General features: G+C 42.3%; 1 protein-coding gene across 1 annotated transcript; it reads left to right on the top strand.

Moving 5' to 3' along the window:
- Window positions 1-451: 451 nt before the first annotated feature.
- Window positions 452-18,304, top strand: LRP11 (LDL receptor related protein 11). Its single transcript, XM_026447400.2, has 3 exons — window positions 452-658; window positions 10,439-10,534; window positions 16,406-18,304. The coding sequence occupies exons 1-3, from the start codon at window positions 463-465 to the stop codon at window positions 16,558-16,560; spliced, it is 447 nt and encodes a 148-aa protein (XP_026303185.2). The 5' UTR covers window positions 452-462; the 3' UTR covers window positions 16,561-18,304.
- Window positions 18,305-23,424: the final 5,120 nt, after the last annotated feature.

The raw sequence follows: 23,424 nt of genomic DNA, 5'->3' as shown, positions 1-23,424 counted from the left end.
CCCAGGCTTAGGCGTTCTCCCACCTCAGCCTTCCCAGTAGCCAGGACTGCAGGCATGTGCCACCATGCCCAGCTAATTTTTGTTAATTTCTTGTAGAGATGGGGTTTTGCCTTGTTGCCCAGGCTGGTCACGAACTCCTGGGCTCAAGTGATCTCCTACCTCTGCCTCCCAAAGTGCTAGGATTATAGGCATGAGCCACCATGCTGGGCCCTGTCAATTTCTTTATGTGTAACATTTGGAAAGCTGACTATTGGAAGAAGAAAGAACAGATTACCCATTTGAAAACAAGAGAGAATAGATTTTTGTGGTCCTCTGACATGTCTTAGATGAGTGGGCTATTATATCCAAATATCCATGATTCTAAATGAGCTGCAGATGTAGTGCTTTCAGTATTAAAGCTCAGAAAAGAAATCCAGCAACTAACAGTAGCTCTTCCACACTTCAGTGGGCCTGGACCGCAAGATGGTAACCCACATGGCAGCTAGTCCTGCCCTGCCAAGAACCACAGGGCCGAGTGAGGATGCAGGAGTTGACTCCTTGGTGGAAAAGTCTCAGAAAGCCACTGCTCCAAACAAGCCACCTGCATTATCAAACACAGAGAAGAGGAATCATTCCGCCTTTTGGGGACCAGAGAGTCAAATCATTCCTGTGATGCCAGGTAAGGATTCAGGGCAGGTTCTCAACGAAGAACCTTGTTTTCTGTAGTCAAACTTGGCTCACAATTAAGTTTATGTTTGAAGAGTATTAAGGAAGTATCTTGAAATAAGAGTTGAAATTAAGAAGTTAGCCAGAAAGGGGGGAGAAAACCTTGACATTTGCACTAATGTATAGTAAGGGACACTTACTAAATACACTCATACATATATACCTACTCCAGAGAGACCAGTACATTTATTTGTAAATACATTAACATTTAGCTTACAGAAACCAATACCCTAAAGTGTTAAATTTTAGGTTGCTTTGAGATGAAACAGCATAATCATTATGTATTTGTGTAAATTCTCTTCACCCAAGCAAGGGAACATTTTAAAAAGTCATCTTGAAAGAGATGCATGTGCTAGTAATTCAATGTTATGCCTCCAATTTAACTAAATCTATCACTAAAAAAAGTAATGGTAATAAGATTTATTTTATTTTATTTTATTTTTTGAGACAGGGTCTCACTCTGTTGCCCAGGCTGGAGTACAGTGACACGATCACAGCTCACTGCAGCCTCAACTTCCCAAACTCACATGATCCTCCCACCTCAGCCTCCTGAGTAGCTGGGACTATAGGTGTAGTAGCTGGGACCATCATGCCTGGCTAATTTTTGTATTTTTTATAGAGACAAGGGTTTGCCATGTCGTGCAGGCTGGTCTTGAACTCCTGGGCTCAAGCGATCTGCCCACCTCGGCCTCCCAAAGTGCTAGGATTATAGGTGTGAGTCACTGCACCTGGCCTAAAATACATTCACATGACTAAAGCATTACAGAATTTAGCCAGATGAAGTGACTCACCTATAATCCCAGCTACTCTGGAGGCTGAGGCAGAAGAATTGCTTGAGGTCAAGAGTTTGAGACCAGCCTGGGTAACATAGTGAGACCTTGTCTCAATCAATCAATCAGTAAGTATTACAGGATTCCATCATTTTTTTCACACTTATTATTTGCATGATTATGTGACATGAGACAGAAATAGAGATCATCACATTTCCAAAAGCTTTTGCAATGTCTTTTCAGACTCCGCATAAATTGTATTGAAATAACCTGACATGATTTTAGTAGGTTTTTTAAGAAAAATTTTTGTTCATTGTACGAGATATGGAAGATGCAAAATAATTTAAGGAAAGTGAACTTAAAATGCCACCTCTTTTGAAAACTGCTTTTAATATTTGTTATATTTTCTTCCACTCCTTTGTTTATGTGCCTTGTAGATTTTAAGTGCCTCCATAAAAATGTGTCTGCAAAACATTGCATTCTAAGGGGCTTTTCTTTCTGAGTTTTGGTTAAGTACACTGCAAGTGTCTGCTTTTTTGGTCCATTCCTTGTTGGTACTGCCACCTACTGGTAAAATCGGTAAAATCGGCAAGCCTTTGGATGTGGTTTTAGTGGGTTTTCTCTGCTTAAGACAGTTTGTATGGAGAAGAGCATCACAACCTAAGAAACAGAGTCAGGGGAGACCAGGCGTCTTTGGCAGCACTGCCAAAGGGGTGAAGAGTTTATGGAGAGATCTGTGTTATCAGAGGCCAGGATGGATGAATTCCTACCATATCACTGTGGTGGAGAGAACCGCGTGAGCATGAACAAATCAGCTGAAAGTAGAGTCGAGACCAAAGCCTGTCTTGGCTCTACCTTTAGAACCTTGAATAAGTCCCTTCATATCTCTGGACCTCAGTTACCTCATCTGTTAATAAGGGACTTCAACCAGATGTCTTCCAAGGTGCTGTCCAGCACTGAGGAATGATAAATAGGCTGACATTCATACTTTACCCCATCAGCCCTTACCCATTCTAGGTGTTGCTCATTTATCCCAGCACTGTCCCATGGGGAATGTGGACTTAGCTCAGAATCCTTTTGAAAATAGTGCTGCAAGTTAGAAGCCATTATTCTCAGCAAACTAACGCAGGAACAGAAAACCAAATACTGCTTGTCCTCACTCAGAAGTGGAAGCTGAATGATGAGAACACATGAACATATGGAGGGAAACAACACACACTGGGGCCTGTCAGAGGGTGGGAGGTGGGGTGAGGGACAGCATCAGGATGAATAACTAGTGGATGCTGGGCTTAATACCTAGGGATGGGATGATCTGTGCAGCAAACCACCATGACACATGTTTACCTATTTAACAAACCTGCACATCCTGCACATGTACCCCAGAACTTAAAAGCTGAAGGAAAAAAAAGAAAATAATGCTCCAGGCTGCCACCTGCAGCTCATGGGAGTCAGCACCCAATTTCCAATCTATTTATGATCTCCCCTTTTGCTTTTTGATAACCAACCTTTGGATTTGGTTATTAAGATGTAAAGAACGGCCTTTCACAGATGCAGAGAGATTAGATGTCCAGTTATTATAACATATTAGGGTTTTTTCAAATTATTAAAATAATGCAGATTTATTGTAGAAAATACAGAAAAATACGAAGAAAGTTAAAAGCATCTAGCAAAACTCACCATTAAAATTTTGTTACATTTTCTTCTGGTTACTTTTATTCATACACATATACATATTAATTTTTAACAAAAGTAGGATAATGCTTTTATAAAACTTTTTTCTTACTCATGAGCGTTTTCATGTATTATTTCATCAAAAACACACTTGTTGAAAGTCCTGGGGTGAAGAAAGTGGGAAGAAAATAGCAAAACTTTGAAAATGTTAGAAAGAGCCCTCACAGCCTGTAGTTTCTGTTCAGACAGCAGCTGTCCCTGCCATCCCCCTCTGCCATCCCTAAGACCACCAGACTAGAGTCCCCAGCCTCTGATTTCATGTAAGTTAAAGACCCATAAGTAGATTTAAAAGTGCATTATTGGCCAGGTGTGGTGGCTCACACCTGTAATCCCAGCACTTTGGGAGGCCAAGGCGGGCAGATCATGAGGTCAGGAGATAGAGACTATCCTGGCTAACACAGTGAAACCCCATCTCTACTAAAAATACAAAAACTTAGCTGGGTGTGGTGGTGGACACCTGTAGTCCCAGCTACTCTGGAGGCTGAGGCAGGAGAATAGTGTGAACCCAGGAGGCGGAGCTTGCAGTGAGCCGAGATTGTGCCACTGTACTCCAGCATGGGCGACAGAGTGAGACTCCGTCTAAAAAAAAAAGTGCATTATTGTTCATGACACATGCCTGGAGGACCATCAGCTAGTACAATAAATATGAATGAGTTAAATTCACTGCTGCCTCCTTCCTGCACAGACATGTGGTGAGGACAAATAAGACTTAGCTCAGCTGGGCGCAGTGGCTCACGCCTGTAATCCCAGCACTTTGGGAGGCCGAGGCAGGCGAATCATGAGGTCAGGAGTTCGAGACCAGCCTGGCCAACATGGTGAAACCCCATCTCTACTGAAAATACAAAAAATTAGCTGGGCATAGTGTCAGGCACCTATAATCCCAGCTACTCGGGAGGCTGAGGCAGGAGAATCGCTTGAACCCGGGAGGCGGAGGTTGCAGTGATCCGACATTGCGCCACTGCACTCCAGCCCAAGTGACAGGGTGAGACTCCGTCTCAAAAAAAAAAAAAAAAAATACTTAGCTCATGGAAGACTTGTTAACAAGATACTAAAATTAATACTAACAGTGTAGCATGCAAAGTAGTGAGATGTAGTTTTTCACCTATGACATTGACAGTGATGAAGAATTATAATAATTAATGTTTCTAAGAGTAGAGAGAAACAACTCTCACACTGCTGGTAGCAAGGCAGTTAGTCTGTCCTTCCAGAGGCCAGTTTCTGAAGTCTTAAAACTATGTATATGGTCAGGCGCAGCGGCTCACACCTGTAATCCCAACACTTTGGAAGGCCAAGGCAGGTGGATCACTTGAGGCCAGGAGTTCTAGACCAGCCTGGCAACATAGCAAAACCCCATCTCTGCAAAAACTATAGAAATTAGCTGGTCGTGTTTACCTGTAATCCCAGCTACTTAGAAGGCTGAGGTGGGAGAATCACTTGAGCCTGGGAGGTCGAGGCTGCAGTGAGCTGTAATCGCACCACTGCACCCCAGCCTGGGTGACAGAGTAAGACCTCATCTCTAAAACAAAACTATGTGTGCCTTGACTCAATTATCCCACTTTGGGGGATTTATTCCACACAAGTTACTGAGGATAAAATGAAGGTTTGTGCAGACATTCGGTTACACCAGAGAATGCATGCTCAGTACACTCTGAGCCCCCGGGCAGGAGGAGCACAGAGCTCCAGTGTGGCCTGTGTTTGCTCAGCATGTAAAGGCACAATGGCTAGATTGTTAACCATGGTCACAGCCTTAGGGCCTGTTTTCTCTGTGGTCCAAGTCATTCATTAACAATTCCATCCTCTTGTATGCAAGCTACCCCAAGGAAACACATCTGGTTTCCAGCCCTACAAAGGGCTAGAAAAGTGGTGCTATATCCGCATTCACATGGAATCTGATTTTTTGAAACTTGAGAGTTCGTGGGCATGTTAAAGTATTTCTTCCGGATCATCCTGCATGCTCTGTGGCAGCTGGAAATGAAATGGAAACAGTTTCCCTCCAGCTGCCAACTCCCTCTGAATGTGTCGCCATGCATAGTAAACATAATACATTCAGAAGAGAGGAAAAATAGTTCCTAAGACATTAACTCTTCCAGAAGGATCATTACCAAAAGTAACTATTTCCAGAAGCAAGTGATGTCATTGTTTTGTTTTGTTCTGATTCGCCACACTGGCTAGATCCTGTGATTGGATGTGTGAAAGTGAAGCATTTCTCTATGGCGTTCCTTATGCTGAAATTTAGGAAAAATGAATCAGGAAGTCTGGGAAATCATAGTGAATTCCTTCATGGAATGTAAAACGCAGAAATTCACATTTCAAATACCCAGAAGGCAGGGCAAGGTCCCTGGGTAATCCCAGAGTCCATGGCAACTGCACCTTCTGAAGCCCCCTGTGCACACTGCCCGCTGCCTGATACCTGATCCTCCCACTACCTACACCCCCATCTTCCTCTCCCCAGGGAATAAGGGCATTTAAGAAAATGCTCTTTAAAAAAAAAAAGAAAGAAAAAAAAATTAAAAGTGCTCTTTAATTTTGACAACTGAAGATTCAGAAAGAACTTGCATAGTTTTTTTAAATGAACCTACCTCGAGGTTAGGTCCCTTTTGCAAGTACAGTTAGCCAGTTTCTCTACTGCATCCTTAATGAAGCTTTGTCCAAGACTTTCCCAAAAATAATTTAAAAGTGTGTGATTTTGCCTGAGTATGAGTAAATAAATATAGTATCAACTTGGTTCTTGGAGTAAAAGACTCATATTTGCTAGCTGTGACCTTGAGAGCAGTATGGTTCAATGGAAGACTCCTGCTTTGGGTCAGTCCTGGGTTCTAATTCGCACCACCAATTACTAGCTAGTAGGTAATCAGTTTCTCTAAACTTCATTTCCTTACCTGTAAGAGAATAATAATCTCAGCCGGGTGTGGTGACTCACGCCTATAATTCCAGCACTTTGAGAGGCCAAGGCAGGTGGATCACCTGAGGTAGGGAGTTCGAGACCAGCCTGACCAACATGGAGAAACCCCATCTCTACTAATAATACAAAAATTAGCTAGGTGTGGTGGTGCATGCCTGTAATCCCAGCTTCTCGGGAGGCTGGGGCAGGAGAATCACTTGAACCCGGGAGGCAGAGGTTTCAGTGAGTCCAGATCGCGCCATTGCACTCCAGCCTGGGCAACAAGAGCGAAATTCCATCTCAAAAAAAAAAAAAAAAGGATAATAATCTCTCATAATATGACTACAAAGATTGCATGAGATATTATATGTAAACATAATTTATGTCTCTCAGTAAATGTTAATGCGATACGAATTTTTGCTAGAACATTCAAGTCCAGTGGTATTCACTAGGAAACCAGGGTAAGAGAGCACCAAGTGTATAAGGCAGTTAATTCAAATAAAAATTAGAAATAGTGGGTTGGGCACAGTGTCTCACGCCTATAATCCCAGCACTTTGGGAGGCCAAGGCGGGCGGATCACGAGGTCAGGAGATCGAGACCATCCTGGCTAACACGGTGAAACCCCGTCTCTACTAAAAAAGAGAAAAAATTAGCCGGGTGTGGTGGCAGGGGCCTGTAGTCCCAGCTACTCCAGAGGCTGAGGCAGGAGAATGGTGTGAACCCGAGAGGCAGAGCTTGCAGTGAGCCAAGATTGTGCCACTGCACTCCAGCCTGGGCGACAGAGTGAGACTCCATCTCTAAAAAAAAAAAAAAAAAAAAAAAAATAGAAATAGTGCAGTATTGTTTCCAGTACGGAGTTCCTTTAAGAATTAAGATGAGCAAGCTGTCATCTTCATTGAGAAGAAACAGAGTGGGGTGAGCACTGTAAATGCAGTTATTTTATGTTTTCTTGTTGGGTGAAAGACAAACCAGTTAATCCTCTGAAAAAAATCGAGAGTTAGTGAATTTTGGCACTTTGTTTTTATTCCTGACTCATTTTTATTTTTATTTTTATTTTTTTTGAGATGGAGTCTGACTCTGTCACCCAGGCTGGAGTGCAGTGGTACTGTCTGGGCTAATTGCAACCTCCACCTCCCAAGTTCAAGCGATTCACCTGCCTCAGCCTCCCAAGTAGCTGAGATCACAAGCGTGTGCCACCATGCCCAGCTAATTTTTGTATTTTTAGTAGAGATGGGGTTTCACCATGTTGGTCAGGTTGGTCTCGAACTCCTGACCTCAAGTGATCCACCCGCCTGGCCTCCTAAAGCACTGGGATTACAGGCGTGAGCCACCATGTCCAGACCCTGGCTCATTATTTTTAAAAAGTAGGACTTGAGTTTCCAACCATGTGATCTTCCCACTTCCAAATGTATTATTGGAGAGAGAGATAAAGCAGAATGCATAGAAGTCACTTTGCAAGCTAACCTGGCATTATGGCATGGGGAGGAAGAAAAGGCTGAAGTGCCACAAGTGGTTTTTAGGTAATTTAGCAGTTTGATTTCCAAGCTGTTTCAGGGCTGCTAGTTTTGTGTGTGCGGCTGCTGGATGGACTCTTTTGCATATCAGTGATTTATATCTCTACAGAACAAATCTTGTGTTTCTTTTGGAGATCCACGAGCAACTGGCATTTGAAAAAATCAGGCATTATTAACTTTAAAACACAGTAATGTTTTCTATATCTCTACCAAGCAAAAACTCAGGAACATTCACTGAAGTTGAGTGTCTGTAGTAATCTAAACAAGGCTTACATTGAACCTTCAAAATATTATTGAAAAGATTCATATTTTTAGGTCAGGTGCTCACACCTGTAATTCCAGCACTTTGGGAGGCCAAGGCAGGAGGATCGCTTGAGCTCAGCAGTTCAAGACCAGCCTGGGCAACATGGCAAAACCCCATCTCTACAAAAAAATCGAAAAATTACTCAGGTGTGGTGATGCTTACCTGTAGTCCCAGTTACTTGGGAGGCTGAAGTAGGAGGATCACTTGAGCCTGGGAAGTTGAGGCTGCAGTGAGCTGAGATTGCACCACTGCACTCCAACCTGGGCAACAAAGGGAGACCCTGTCTCAAAAGGAAAAAAAAAAAATACTCATATTTTCAATATGGACATCAACACCATGAGATTTGCACCATAAAAGCAGTGGTTAAATATGTACCTTTTAACTACCTCACCCTGAGAAAAAGTGTAAAAAATTACTGGCCAAAAAAATTGCACTCTGTCTACTAGTAGTAAAAGTATAATAAAATAAATAAGCTTCATGGTCTTATTTTTCTGTATTAAATAGTGTTTTCCTATGTCAGCAGCTGTTGCAATATTTGTAGTATAACTTCCTAGGCCAGAATCATATATAATAAAATCTTTTTTCTTTTCTTTTTTTTTTTTGAAAAGGAGTCTCACTCTGTTGCCCAGATACGAGTGTGGTGGCGCGATCTCGGCTCACTGCAACCTCTGCCTCCCAAGTTCAAGTGATTCTCCTGCCTCAGCTTCCCAGGTAGCTGGGATTACAGGCATGCACCCCGATGCCTGGCTAATTTTTTTGTATTTTTAGTAGAGATGGGGTTTTGCCGTGTTGGCTAGGCATGGGATACTGCATGCGGCCCTTATATAATAATATAGAACTACCTGGCCTGGGATCAGGTATGATATGAGAGAATCCAGGTAGCTGGAGAGGCCCTTGGTGACCACTGTCCTGGCTATTGCAGTGAGTTGGACACTAACAGAACTCTATTTGCAGGGAAATCTGATCCTGCAGCCTATGAGCAATGGCTGTGTTTTCCTCATCTCTCTCCTTCTGTCTGAGCTCAGAGTTTATGGAGAAAGCCCAAATTATTGGCTGTATGTAGGACCAACATACATGGATCTTTCTAGAGTAACAAGACACAGTAGACTATCCCCAGAGTGCCAGGATTATAGGCGTGAGCCACTGCACCTGGTGCCACTGCACGCTGCAACTTTGTGACTTAGTAAATTTGCAAAATGCAAGTTACCAAAGAATTTTATATACCAACTTTAAATAGTCTTATTTCAGTTGCAGGAATTGGGAACATTTATGTTGATGCCATATGAGTGAAGAAGCTTTAAACATTTTTTTGTTTCTCAATAAAATTTATCATTAGATTATTTCTAATTCATTGCCATTAAGCATTGTAATATTCAAAAATCCCACTTGAGGCTGGGCGTGGTGGCTCACACCTGTCATCCCAGCACTTTGGCAGGCTGAGGTGAGCGGATCACTTGAGCCCACCTGGGGAACATGGCAAAACCCCATCTCTACTAAGAATACAAAAATTAGCCAGACATGGTGGCATGCATCTGTGGTCCCAGCTACTTGGGAGAATCGCTTGAGCCCAGGAGGTCAAGGCTGCAGTGAGCCGTGATTGCGCCATTGCACTCAGGCCTGGACAACAGAGACCTTGTCTCAAAAGTAAATAGGCCAGGTGTGGTGGCTCACGCTTGTAATCCTAGCACTTTGGGAGGTGAAGGCAGGGGGATCACTTGAGGTCAGGAGCTCAAGACCAGCCTGGCCAACATGGTGAAACCCCATCTCTACTAAAAATACAAAAATTAACCAGGCATGGTGCACACCTGTAATCCCAGCTACTCGGGAGGCTGAAGCAGGAGAATTGCATGAACCCAGGAGGTGGACGTTGCAGTGAGCCAAGATCATGCCACTGCACTCCAACCTGGGCAACAGAGAGAGACTCTGTCTGAAAAAAAAAATAAGTAAAATAATAATAATAATTTCACCCTCAGTATTATAACGCAATAGTTAAGTAATACATCATTAAATTAGAAGTACTGGTTTCTACCAAGAAACCAGTTTGCATCCCAGCCCTGTGTGAACCTGGGTAGGAACCTGATCCTGAACATAACCAGAAAAAAATTGAGCTATTTATACCTGCTGTCCAGAGTTGTGGTGAGAAAGAGAAAGAGCCTTATATATACCATTGTTTGTTCTTCAAAGAAAAACCTTTCTGGTTTCTGCTTTTCACGGCATGATATCCAGAGACTCCCTGTGACTCTTCTAGCCTGAGATCTCCCTTCTCCAAGAGGCGTGGTAGTAGTTCTGGTGCAGGGTATGTCTTCCGCTCTCTCTGTGGGTGGTTTCGTATTAGCTGCGTACTCTGCTTTATTCAATGGCTCACCTTAGTTATTTACTGCTTAACTATCAAACATAGGCCTTTGTTTAGTAGAGAAATAAATAATTCTTCTCTAAGGCCACCTTAAAAAAAAAAAAAGGCTGTGTTTTCACATGTGTTTCCTGAAGTTTCTGATGCGTACACCTTCAATATATATTCTTTCTTTTCTGCAGATAGTAGTTCCTCAGGGAAGGACAGAAAAGAGGAAAATTACATTTTTGAGTCAAAGGGCGATGGAGGAGGCGGGGAACACCCAGCCCCAGAAGCAGGTAAATGTCCACCTTGGAAACCCTTTGCAGACTGTAGTCTTCTCAGAACTGCATGCCCTCTGGCTGAGGATATTCCCTGAAGCCATGAGAGCTCCTGACAGGAGCAGTCCATCAGTGGACCGGAAGAACTGGCTCCTTGTTGCTTGTATTGCACTGCATCTTTGGGCTCCTGATAGTAACCTACCATCTTTGGACCTCAGCTGCCTTTTCTATACACCCTTCCAGGTGTGACACCTGTGGAAAATGTCATACTTGTGGCATGGTGGGAGATCACAAACTTTAGAGTCAGATGCCATAATCCAAATCCTTGCTCAAAGCTGGGCACAGTGGCTCACACCTGTAATCCCAGCACTTTGGGAGGCCAAGGCAGGAGGATCGTTTGAGCTCAGGAGTTCAAGACCGGCCTGGGCAATATGGCAAAATCCCATCTCTACAAAAAAGTACAAAAATTAGCTGAGTGTGGTGACACTCGCCTGTAGTCCCAGGGAGGCTGAGGTGGGAGGATCACTTGAGCCTGGGAGGTCGAGGCTGCAGTGAGATAAGATTGTGCCACTGCACTCTAGCCTGGGTGACAGAGTAAGGCTGTCTTAGAAAAAAAAAAAAATTCTCGCTTACCCACTAAACTGTGTGACCTTGAGCAGGCTATCTTATCTCCCTGGATCTCAGTTTTCTCATTGGTAAGGTGAGGATAGTAACAATACCTGCCTCATAGGGTTCCTAAGAAGAATATATGGGATAATTAATCTAAAGCATTTAATGCACTGTGTGGCTCATATGATGAGCCAAATATAGAAATAATGGCAGTTATTACAGAGTTATTTATGATGAAAGAAGAGTAAAGGTCTTAGAGTACCTAGTTCTCTTTCCAAGTGCCCTAGTGACAAAGACAGAAGACAATAGGAATGAGGGAAGGGTATAGGAAGTAGAATATTTACTAAGTGGAAGAAGAATACAATAATGTCATTAATTTTGGTTGATTTTAAGCAAGAAAAGACTTGGGCCACCATCCTGTAGAAAGGCAGGCTTTAGTCTTAAATCCCACAGACTGAAAGAAGCTTTAGGAGAATAAAATACAAACTTAAGTTATAAACATTGAGAAAACTTTCTTTTTACCCTATTTATAATATCAGGACAGGCCGGGTGCGGTGGCTCAAGCCTGTAATCCCAGCACTTTGGGAGGCCGAGACGAGCGGATCACGAGGTCAGGAGATCGAGACCATCCTGGCTAACACAGTGAAACCCCATCTCTACTAAAAACTACAAAAAACTAGCCGGGCGAGGTGGCAGCGCCTGTAGTCCCAGCTTACCCGGGAGGCTGAGGCAGGAGAATGGCGTGAACCCAGGAGGCGGAGCTTGCAGTGAGCTGAGATCTGGCCACAGCACTCCAGCCTGGGCGACAGAGCGAGACTCCGTCTCAAAAAAACAAACAAACAAAAAAATAATAATATCAGGACAATATGAAAATATAATGTTTAAACAAAAGATAGCTAAGAATAATCCAGATGTCAAGTACGTGGGTGACCCCCTTGGTCTGCTGGCCTCCTAGACTTAGCCTGTCCCAAGATATTTGAATAAAAGGGGCCCTGTGCCCTATCAAGGGAAGAGGGAAACCAGCCCCCCTCTTGCCTCCCCACCCATATGTATCCAGAGAGTCTCAGCTGTAGTTGACTGTTGCCTATTCTGGTTGTTACATATATATATTTTTTTAATTTTGTTGTTGAGATAGAGTTTCACTCTGTTGTCCAGGTTGGAGCACAGTGGCACGATCTCAGCTCACTGCAGCCTCTGCTTCCCGGGTTCAAACGATTCCCCTGCCTCAGCCTCCCTAGTAGCTGGGGTTACAGGCGCATGCTACCACGCCCGGCTAATTTTTGTATTTTAGTAGAGATGGGGTGTCGCCATGTTGGCCAGGCTGGTCTCAAAACTCCTGACCTCAAGTGATCCACCTGCCTCAGCCTCCCACAGTGCTGGGATTACAGGTGTGAACCACCACGCCCAGCCTGTTACATATTTTAAATGTCACCCCCATTCATATGAACGGAATACATAATTCATCACCCTAGCTGGTTACTGAGAATACCATCATGGTGTGTTTTAGAAGGAGCTAGAAAGTTGTAAATCTCAAATTATCCAAACTAAGCCAATTAAATATTACAAGTCAAGAATAGTTTTCCATATTCTGGCAAGTACTTTTGGGAGATTTCATTTTCCTTGTCATAAAAGCATTAAACAGGAATCAGATCAGACTGTTCAGCAGCCTCATATCTGACTTAGCAAATAGAACATTTTCCCAGATCTTGTCTGTTTCATTGTTACCATAGCTAAACCTGAGCCCCGGCATTGGGATTGGCCTCTTTAACCACAGCTTCCTAACCCTTTGGCCTAAATGCTTGTGCTCATCTTTAAGCAAGTCCCCTGGAGTGGGGCTGGGTGTTGCAGTCCAATTGGTGAGAAATGATTTGGGGTTCCTGGGGTTTCTGTGGGTATTGACCAAAGTCTCTTTTTTTGTCCCGTTCCTTTGTAACATATGCACCTTATAGGAAGGTGGAGGGAGAATGACACCTTGGGGCCACTTAGCCTTGTCAGAACTTCTTTCATCAGATGGAGACTAGGAGGCAGTAGTAGCTACTGAGGCCCCAAACTGCTGACATGGAGAGACCAGGCAGCCATCTTGACACCTCCAGGGCTGCTGTGTGTGGAATGAGACAGCTGTAGAATCCAATGCCAGTCCATAGGTTTATCGCCGATTTGTGTCTTTCACAATTCTCTGGAGGAATGCTGGCCTCTTCCAGAACTTTGATACCTAGCAGTCTCTAAAGCAGCTTTCCCATCCCCTCCTCTGGCACCCAGACACTTTCAAACTGTTCTTGAGAATCTTGTTCAGGAGTTTTACCTGGGATTCTAAAAATACACCAGAGTTGAAGTGCCGTGACTGTGTCATCAGCTCCAGGTCCTTTTGTCTTCAAGAGGCTGCCACCTATACCTGGGACCAGATTTAAGCCCAGTAAATCAAGACGGTCTGGAGTGAACTTCCTCAGCTACCTGTCCCCCAAATGTAAAAACTCATTTGGTTGCATTCACCCCTCTTCCTCTCCAGTACTAACGGAAGAGGGGTCCCCTCTTTCCAAGATCTCTCCCTGATCTGGATATAGCCCCTGATTTCCTCAGGTGCATTTCTCATCATCTCCTAGCTCTCCCACGTTTTTCATCTGTTTCTCTACTGGCTCATTCCCCTGACTGGAATCACCTTCAGATTTCTTAATATGTAAAGAAACAAAGTTACATACTCCCTCTTCTGTCCTCCCATAAATGAATTACTAATTGCTAAATCCAGTGGGCTCTCCAGGCTTTACCTCACTTGACCTCTCCTTAGCATTTGATTCAGCTGAGGACTTTCTTCTTGGACTAGTCTCTTTCCTCAGCTTCCAAAAGCCCACTCCCTACTACAGTGGTCGTCCTCCTGTTTCTCTGACTGGTTGTTTTCTGTTCTTTTTGGTCCTCTTCTTTTGTCTGCCCTCCAAATGCTGGTGTTTCCCAGGACCTTGTTCCTGGCTCACCTTTCTTCTTCCTTTCTCTCTGGCTGTCCTACCCACTATCGTGACTGCAGCTACCACCTTTATGCAGAAAGGCTCCCACATATTTAGGCCCAGATAATCCAAAAACCTAAGAGAAAATTCCACCTGATTGCCTGTAGGCATCTCAATCTGAAAATGTCAAAAAATAAACTTATCTCCTTCAACCACCCAACAGTCTCTATCATACATCAAAATCACTCAAGCAAAAATCCTACAGACCAGATAGATGGACTACCGATTTTATTAATACACCTATGCTTCATACATAATTTTATCATAGTAACTATAACACTTTGTTGCATTTTTTCCCATTTAAATGTCTGTCTACCCAGACTTAGTCGTTCAAAAACTGTCTCATTTACATTTTGCAGAAGTAGAGTACCATAGTGGTTAGAACCACAGGCTCTGGGGCTGTCCTGTCTGGGGTTATTTACTAGCTCTACCACTTAACAATCTTAGACCTAAGTCACTTCAGTCTTTCTCTTTTTTTTTTTTTTTTAAGACAGGATCTTACTCTGTCACCCAGGCTGGAGTGTAATTTAAGAGCTCACTGAAGCCTCTACCTCCCAGACTCAAGTGATCCTCCTGCTTTAGCTTCCCAAAGCATTGGGATTATAGATGTGAGCCACTGTGCTCAGCTTCACTTCTCTCTTTTTTTTTTTTTTTTTTGAGATAGGCTCTCACTGTATCACCGAGGCTGGAGTGCAGTAGCCTGATCATGGCTCATAACAGCCTCAACTTTCTGGGCTCAGGTGATTGTCCTCCTTCAGCCTCTCGAGTAGCTGGGACTGCAGGTGCATGCCACAACTGGCTAATAATTTTTTGTAGGGACAAGATCTCGCCATGTTTCCCAGGCTGATCTCGAACTCTTGGGATCAAGCAATTTGCCCATGTTTGCCTTCCAAAGTGCTGGTATCACAGGCCTGAGCCACCGTGCCTGGCCCTCACTTCATTCTTGATACCTTACCTCCCTTATTTGTAAAATGGGGATAATAATAGCACCAATTTATGTGGTGGTTGTGAGAAATCAATGATTTAACCTATAAAGCTGGTATTCTTGGCATTAGCTTATCTTGCGGGGGGTGGTATTTACAAATAAAAGGATTACCAGCATTTAGCTCAGTGTCTGGCAGCTGGATGAAGGCTTTTAATGAATGCAGAATGAATGAATAAATGAGAGCAAATGTTATAGAATGAGCTACACAAGGGAGATGTTTCTCCTTTAGTTCCGCCAGTCGGCAAGATCCCTACAGCTAAAAACAGTTCCACCATGTCATCTCCAGACCTGGCCTGGCCACAGAGTAGATCAGACTAAAAATAGAGCCTGCTAAGCTAGATAAAAAAGACTGATCTTGGCACACCCTGTCCTTCCAGACTCCTGGAAGCCTCGCTACTTCTAGTCTGGTGTCAAGGATCTGCCTCACAGGAAAAACTAAAGAGATGTTTTCCTTTAACATCCAAAATCACACCAGCATATTTGGAAGTTAGTTTTCAACAAAGGTTCTACTGACTGAGTCGGTTCCCTGGATTTAGAAAGGAAATAAATTTCTTAAGCCCTAACCAGAACAAGAAATCAGGAGTTAGTTCATACTTAGTTGAAGAATGATCATGTATGAATCCATAAATATAGTCGATGACTACACAAAAAAAAATGCATGATGAGAATGCCTATTTCAGTTGGATGTAAGAGTGATCAGATGGTAATATGTGTACCCATTGATGCCATTCAAATTTTGTAGGAAGCTGGTACAGAATTTGGTTTTAAAGAGGTCTGTGTTGGCCGGGCACGGTGCTCACACCTGTAATCCCAGCACTTTGGGAGGCCAAGGCTGGTGGATCATGAAGTGAGGAGTTCGAGACCAGCCTGGCCAAGATGGTGAAACCCCGTCTCTACTAAAAATACAAAAATTAGCTGGGTAGAGTAGCAGATACCTGTAATCCCAGCTACTTGGGAGGCTGAGGCAGGAGAATCACTTGAACCTAGGAGGTGGAGGTTGCAGTGAGCCGAGATTGAGCCACTTCACTCCAGCCTGAGCAGCAGAGCAAGACTTCATCTCAAAAAAAAAAAAAAAAAAAAAGTCTAGGTTTGGGACCTGAACCTATAACTACAGCCTCCTAGGCAAATAAGCAAATTACGGAACCTCGGTACACCTTAGTTAACCTGCAAAACAGTGGTAATGCTAATACCAATTTGTTTGGATGAAATAAAATAGTACATGAAAAGCGCTTATAGTGACCAGTAGCTGTCACTGTGACTAATCACTGGCTTGCCCTCTTCATGTCTAACCTTCTCAAGGTGCGGTGCTACCCCTGGCGCTGGGTTTGGCTATCACTGCCCTGCTGCTTCTCATGGTTGCGTGCCGACTACGACTGGTGAAACAGAAACTGAAAAAAGCTCGTCCCATTACATCTGAGGAATCGGACTACCTCATAAATGGGATGTATCTATAGGAATGTAATTTAAATAGCTTGGGGCAAGGACATGTTTTGTTTATAATTTATACATCTATTAAGTTCTGGATATTTACAGCTTCTTTCGTTTTTAATTGGGCCAGAAGATTCTGCAAATCCCAATCTTTGTCTTTATTGTAAAAAAAAGTTCCTTAGGAAGTTGTAACATATTTTGCAATTTAGAGAGGAATTCATGATTAAAGATTTCTAAAAATATAATTCTGATTTCTGTAAGCTGTCCCTGAAAATAGAAATTTGTACTTAGCTGAGAGAAAATTCAGCATTTCAGGAGGTGGTATTAGGATAACTGTGTTAACCCCTTACTTTTTAGAAGCCAACTGTTGGCCCCTTACCATGCTGGACTGCTATAGGCCCAGCTTCCTCTTGTTCTGTGGCCCTTTTCTTCCTGTTTGAAGCTCCCAATGTTCTTTTTCTTTTCCCCTCTAAACCTGTTTCTGAGAGTGGATCTCAAGTGAGTTCATGCCTTCAATCAGATGTTACTTATGGCGGGTATACCTAAATTATAAACCTTATGTACAGGTCAGTGAGCCTCGGGAAGATGAGTGTGGGTCCTTCCCAGTCCTCTGACATCATGTCATATAGGTGGCTGCCTCCTTAGACTGACCTTCGGGAGAAAAAAACCCAGACTTTGAATTAGAAAAGCTCTAAGATGGTCATGCAGTGAGATAGGAAATCAAGATGAAAACAGAGAATCTGCCATGCCAAAAACGAACAGAAACTTAGTTGAGGGCAAAGAGAGCAAGGAGAACGTTTAATACTTCGCTACATCAAGTCAACACTGCTCCATGGTGAGATCACAGCAACTCATTTATATATGTATAGCCTTTGTTGATGAAAGAGAAAAATGCCAATTGAAGAGAGGACATTGAGTGGATTCCTGGGTACAGCTTTTGTAAAAATATCATCATGGCTTTCATCCAGTGGAGTGAATTGATTTTTTTTAATGTTATAAAATGTTAGAATGTGCCATCAGCTAATGCCAGGCTTACGTATTTCTAGGGCATAAAACAGTTTTTCACAAATTCATCTTTATAGAAAATCAGCATCTAGCTTAGCATCTTTCCCCTTTTAATTTGTAGGCTTTTAAAGGCAAATTATTCCCACCATCACTTAACGCCGGGATTATACACATTCTAGAAATGATTCTGAGAGGAATGTATAGTATGGTGCCTATCTACACTCACATGATGTTCTTATTTACATATGTTTTAACCATAAGTGGCAAATATTTAAAAATATTTGAAAAACACTCCAGAATCTAGTACACTTTATTTTTAGACTGACCCTGAAGTAGGTTCTTTTAACAAAGGGTTTAATTTGGGTGGGGAATATAACATATCAAAATACATGAACAAATGGAAAGTTACTTCTAGAAAAGCAAAGAAATTGGGTATCATTTTTGTTTCTTGGGAAGCTAGTTTTGTTGAATGTTTAGAATTGAGCAAAGATTGAAATTTTTCAAGGGCAGTTTAGAAAAATTAACTTTGTGAATGAACTTAAGATGTCTGTACTCTATATGTGATGCTGTGCAGTTTGTTTTTGTATGGAAAGATGTCACCTATAGCCATAACCAATAAAATAAAAACTGATGAGGCATGCAGCTTTCAGCACATCTTTTATACATGAATTAATTTTGTGTTGCTATGGTGTTGAAATATCTGAGAAAAGATGTTCTGTATCTATGTAAACATGATTCCTTTAATAAATTGTATTTTATTATTAAGTCTTTTTTTCCTTTTAATATAAGTTGCTATTATTGACTGAGCTGTTACTGCATTATTTGGATTAAATCATACCAATCCTATTTTACAACAGGGGAAATTGAGTATTACAGAAAGTGACTTGCCCACGGCCACATAAAGCACACTCGAGGGAAGGAGAATCAAGGTCTACAAAATATTTATATTACCAGGTAGACTGAATGTGACTTTTAAAAGTGATCTTACCTGTAGATGACTGAAGGAGTTCTGAGTGATACTCGTGCCTCAGCCTCCCGATTAGCTGGGACCACAGGTGTGTGCCACCATGCTCAGCTAATTTTTGTATTTTTTTAGTAGAGATGGGATTTTGCCATGTTGGCCAGGCTGGTCTCAAACTCCTGACCTCAGACGATCCACCTGCCTCGGCCTCCCAAAACGCTGGGATTACAGGTGTGAACCACCACGCCCGGCCGAGATATATATTTCTATTTGTCTTTCCATTTTGCTGTTCAAGGCCCACTCTTGATTACTTCACCTGTGTAAACAGGTGTGCTGTGCTGCAGAACACAAGCCACCATCCTTACCTTCAGATGTTCGCTCAACATCATGTTGATGCTGCCTCTTAACATAGCATCTGAGCCTGAGATTCCATAATTTGGGCTCCTTGTTAAATTCAATCATATTGTCTCAAAACAATTTCATGTTTTGGTTTGCTTTCTCAAAGTGGATTATGCCACTTTATTCCTAGCAGAATTAATGTTTTGTTTTCTGGACTCCAGGTTTTCTACAATTTTTTTGGATTAAAATTGAACGAGAATTTCTGACAAAGACCTGCCCAAGCTGAATACAAAGAGGGAAAAGCTTAGTTTGCAGTTTGCCATTCACAAATTTCTCGTCTCACAGATGCTTTTTAAGCATCTGTGTTGCAGACTTTTCTGTTCCTGTCCCCATTTTCCAACCTACTGGATTCTAGTATTCTAAAAATAAAATGAATATTTTTAAGTTATAGCTACTTTAGTGGATAAACACAGATTGTCCAGCTAAATAGGAAACCACCAAGGACAAAAATAAAGTTAGACATCCCAAAGCTGAATGTTTTTGGGAATTGACGGGTTAGAACTGAGCCTTCTATATTTCCCATATTTAGGTCTAAGCATATCTTCCTTCCTAATTATTTTAATTCTCAAATCACATTTTTAAAATCTTGTTATGTCATCACCCTGCAAATTGGAAAGAGATCAACTTACTATTCAGCTTAAATCCTTTTATGAAGTTATTTCAAAATTTAGGAAACTTCTCAAAATATTTTAATACAAAAATAATGTTACTTTTACAAAAATAGCTTAGGGAAATTGGGCCAGGTGCGGTGGCTCATGCCTGTAATCCCAAGACTTGGAGAGGCCCAGGTGGGCAGATCACCTGAGGTCAGGAGTTTGAGACCAGCCTGGCCGACATGGTGAAACCCTGTCTTTACTAAAAATACAAAAATTAGCCAGGCGTGGTGGCACACCTGTAAAGCCCAGCTATTCGGGAGGCTGAGGTGGGAGAGTCACTTGAACCAAGGAGGTGGAGGTTGCAGTGAGCTGAGATCATGCCACTGCATTCCAGCATGGGGAACAGAGCAAGACTCCATCTCAAAAAAAAAAAAAAAAAAAAAAAAAAACGGCCAGGGGCGGTGGCTCACGCCTGTAATCCCAGCACTTTGGGAGGCTGAGGCAGGAGGATCATGAGGTCAAGCGATCAAGACCATCCTGGCCAACATGGTGAAACCTTGTCTCTACTAAAAATACAAACATTAGCTGGGCATGGTGGCGCACGCCTGTAGTCCCAGCTACCCAGGAGGCCGAGGCAGGAGAATCACTTGATCCTGGGAGGCAGAGGTTGCAGTGAGCCGAGATTGCACCGCTGCACTCCAGCCTAGAGAAACAGTGAGAGACTCTGTCGCAAAAATAAAAATAAAAATAAAAATAAAAAAAAGAAGGAAAGAAAAAGCCAAAAAGATGAAGCCAGAAGTGGGGAAGCAACAACCATTATTGTAGCAATGATATTAGAAGGATTAAGGATAAGGAAATTATTGGACTTGATTCCCTTTTTGTTTGAGACGGAGTCTGGCTGTGTCACCCAGGCTGGAGTGCAGTGGTGTGAGCTCAGCTCACTGCAACCTCCGCCTCCTGGGTTCAAGTCATTCTCCTGTCTCAACCTCCCAAGTAGCTGGGATTACAGGCACACCCCACCACACCCAGCTAATTTTGTATTTTTAGTAGAGATGGGGTTTTGCCATGTTGGTCAGGCTGGTCTCAAACTCCTAACCTCAGGTGATCCACCCACCTCGGCCTCCCAAATTGCTGGGATTAAAGGGGTGAGCCACTGCACCCAGCCTGATTTCCTTTTTATCATATTACAATACACAAACATTCCTTGGCTCCTTGGTCAGCTGGTTTTCTTCAAGTGGGATTCTTTCAGCAGCCCTCTATTTGAGCCAGGTGCTAGGTTCAGTGAGAACACAACACTTATCTTTCCGGAAAATGGTCAGAGGAATCCAGAGATCCAACTGAAATCCAATCAGAACCCATTTGTTTTACTGTTCAGTTCTTTAAGAACACAGTAAGTTGTAGGAAATGATTTATACCTAGAAGAATTTTAGCACTTACCTAAAATAAGGTATTAGCCTCTGAACCCCATTTAGAACACTAAAAATAATCCATCTATTTCATTTACAATATTAGTGTTCAGTTACCATACTCATATATTTTAGTAACGTATCAAACTATTGAAAATTTGTTAACATTTAACTGAAAACCAAAAATACCCACCTGGCTAATGAAACAAAATTAAGCAGCTTTGTTTCCTGGCAGACAATGACTAAGAATAGCTTCAAATAATTTGTGAGCATTTTCACTCAAAAATTTTATTCTATTTTAGATCAACTGAATTTTTAGGATGCTTTAATACAGGTACATTATACACCAATTTTAAAAGTTCAGTGGGCCAGGCACAGTGGCTCACACCTGTAATCTCAACACTTTGGGAGGCCAAGGCGGATAGATCCCAAGGTCAGGAGATGGAGACCATCTTGGCTAACACAGTGAAACCCTGTCTCCACTAAAAATACAAAAAATTAGCTGGATGTGGTGACACACGCCTGTAGTCCCAGCTACTTGGGAGGCTGAGGCAGGAGAATCGCTTGAACCCGGGAGGCAGAGGTTGCAGTGAGCTGAGATCACACCATTGCACTCCAGCCTGGGCGATGGAGCGAGAATCTGTCCCAAAAAAAAAAAAGTTCAGTGAACTTTTTTTGAAAAACGGCACTTTTTAAAATTAGGGCAGTGGAATTTAAAATACTTGCATGAACAATGTTATGGATTATTTTCACCCCAGAATGTCATTTTCTTCTAACGTTATTGACTAGAAAAGGGTTGAAACTCTTGGCTGGGTGCGGTGGCTCACACCTGTAATCCCAGCACTTTGGGAGGCCAAGGCAGGTGGATCACTTGAGGTCAGGAGTTCGATACCAACCTGACCAACATGGTGAAACCCCATCTCTACTAAAAAAATACAAAATTAGCTGGGTGTGGTGGTTCATGCCTGTAATCTCAGCTACTTGGGAGGCAGTGGATATATTTAAGAATTGCTTGAACCCGGGAGGCGGAGGTTGCAGTAAGCTGAGATCGCATCATCGCACTCAAAAGAAAGAAACCCTTAATAAAAAGCTGATATTCATAATTCAGGCTTAGATTTTATTCGTGGTTTTTATTTTAAGAGATAGGGTTCTTAGGTTTCTACTAGAAGGGTGTAGGAAATATTTTTTTAAAAAGAGAGGGAGAAACTGAGTCTTACCCTGTTGCCCAGGCTGGAGTGCAATGGCACGATCATAGCTCACTATAGCTTTGCTCACTACAGCCTCGAACTCCTGGGCTCGAGCAATTCTCCTGCATTAGCCTCCCAAGTAACTGGGACTACAGGAACACATCACCATGCCTGGATAATTTTTATTTTTTGTAGAGACAAGATCTCACTCTGTTGCTCAAGCTTGTCTTGAACTCCTGGCCTCAAGCAATCCTCCTCCCTCGGCCTCCCAAAGTGCTGAGATTACAGGTTTGAGCCACCATGCTTGGACAAGATTACATAAATTTTGAGAGTTTGATGTGGCCTTTAATAAAACCAAATCTGTAGAAAAAAATCTCATTTCAACAGGATCTCACTAGACCAAAACTTTTTGAAATGTTTTCATTGTTGCCCTTCCTATTATGTAAAGGAATCACTTCTACTAAGGAAAATGACATAAGGAAATGTTTTAGAAATTATGAATACTAAAGATAAAGGAGACATTTCTTGACTCTAACCTATACACATACACACACACACATATATATATCTTACAGAAAAAAAAAAAACTCTTAGGCCTAGCTAAAATCCATTATTTCCATTTCTACCCATTTATTCATGCTCCTTAAAGCCCATTCCTGTTTATTCAACATTCTACAATTTTAACTTATAAACATGTAAAGTCCAAGAGCAGTGCTTGAACAACGCTGAAGGCATAGCACTGTCTGTACTAATCAGGTGGCATTTAAGTTTGTCTTATCATATTTACATAATTGTCTCCTCAAACAGACTTCACACTCTTGAGAGTAAGGGCCTTTTTCTATCCCCAAAACCAAACATAGAGACTCACATATAGTAAAATGTTGGTAATGGCTATGAAAGACACAGATTAGTGGATACATTTAAGAATTAATTTAAGTTGTAAAGAAAATTAGACCTTTACAACTATTTCAAATGGACTAGTCCTGGACCACAGGAGTTCACAGCCTGAGTATGGAAGCAATAAACAGCAGCAAACTGAAGCCAACCATAAACAAACTCTCAAGTTATGGGCACCAAATAATGCTAGTTTCCTGTGTCTAAGACCTTACCCAAGAAGAGGCACTTGTGAAAAGATGTACGCACAATTTTTAAAAGCCATTTTATTGATTGATTGATTGATTGATTGATTTGAGACGGAGTTTCACTCGTCACCCAGGCTGGAGTGCAATGGCATGATCTCGGCTCACTGCAACCTCCGCCTCCCCAGTTCAAGTGATTCTCCTGTCTCAGCCTCCCTAGTAGCTGGGATTACAGGTGTGTGCCACCATGCCCAGCT

This window comes from Piliocolobus tephrosceles, chromosome 5 (assembly GCF_002776525.5).
Source record: "Piliocolobus tephrosceles isolate RC106 chromosome 5, ASM277652v3, whole genome shotgun sequence".
In the NCBI taxonomy this organism is placed as follows: Eukaryota; Metazoa; Chordata; class Mammalia; order Primates; family Cercopithecidae; genus Piliocolobus; species Piliocolobus tephrosceles.
The sequence above is the reverse complement of the archived record's forward strand: the minus strand, read 5'-3'. Positions and strand labels throughout refer to the sequence as shown.

Bases quoted from the DNA above. Each gene is read 5' to 3' on its own strand.
- LRP11 (XM_026447400.2), top strand. From the start codon at position 463: ATGGTAACCCACATGGCAGCTAGTCCTGCCCTGCCAAGAACCACAGGG. The intron at 659-10,438 runs GTAAGGATTCAG...TCTTTTCTGCAG, and splicing joins AATCATTCCTGTGATGCCAG to ATAGTAGTTCCTCAGGGAAG. The intron at 10,535-16,405 runs GTAAATGTCCAC...AACCTTCTCAAG, and splicing joins ACACCCAGCCCCAGAAGCAG to GTGCGGTGCTACCCCTGGCG.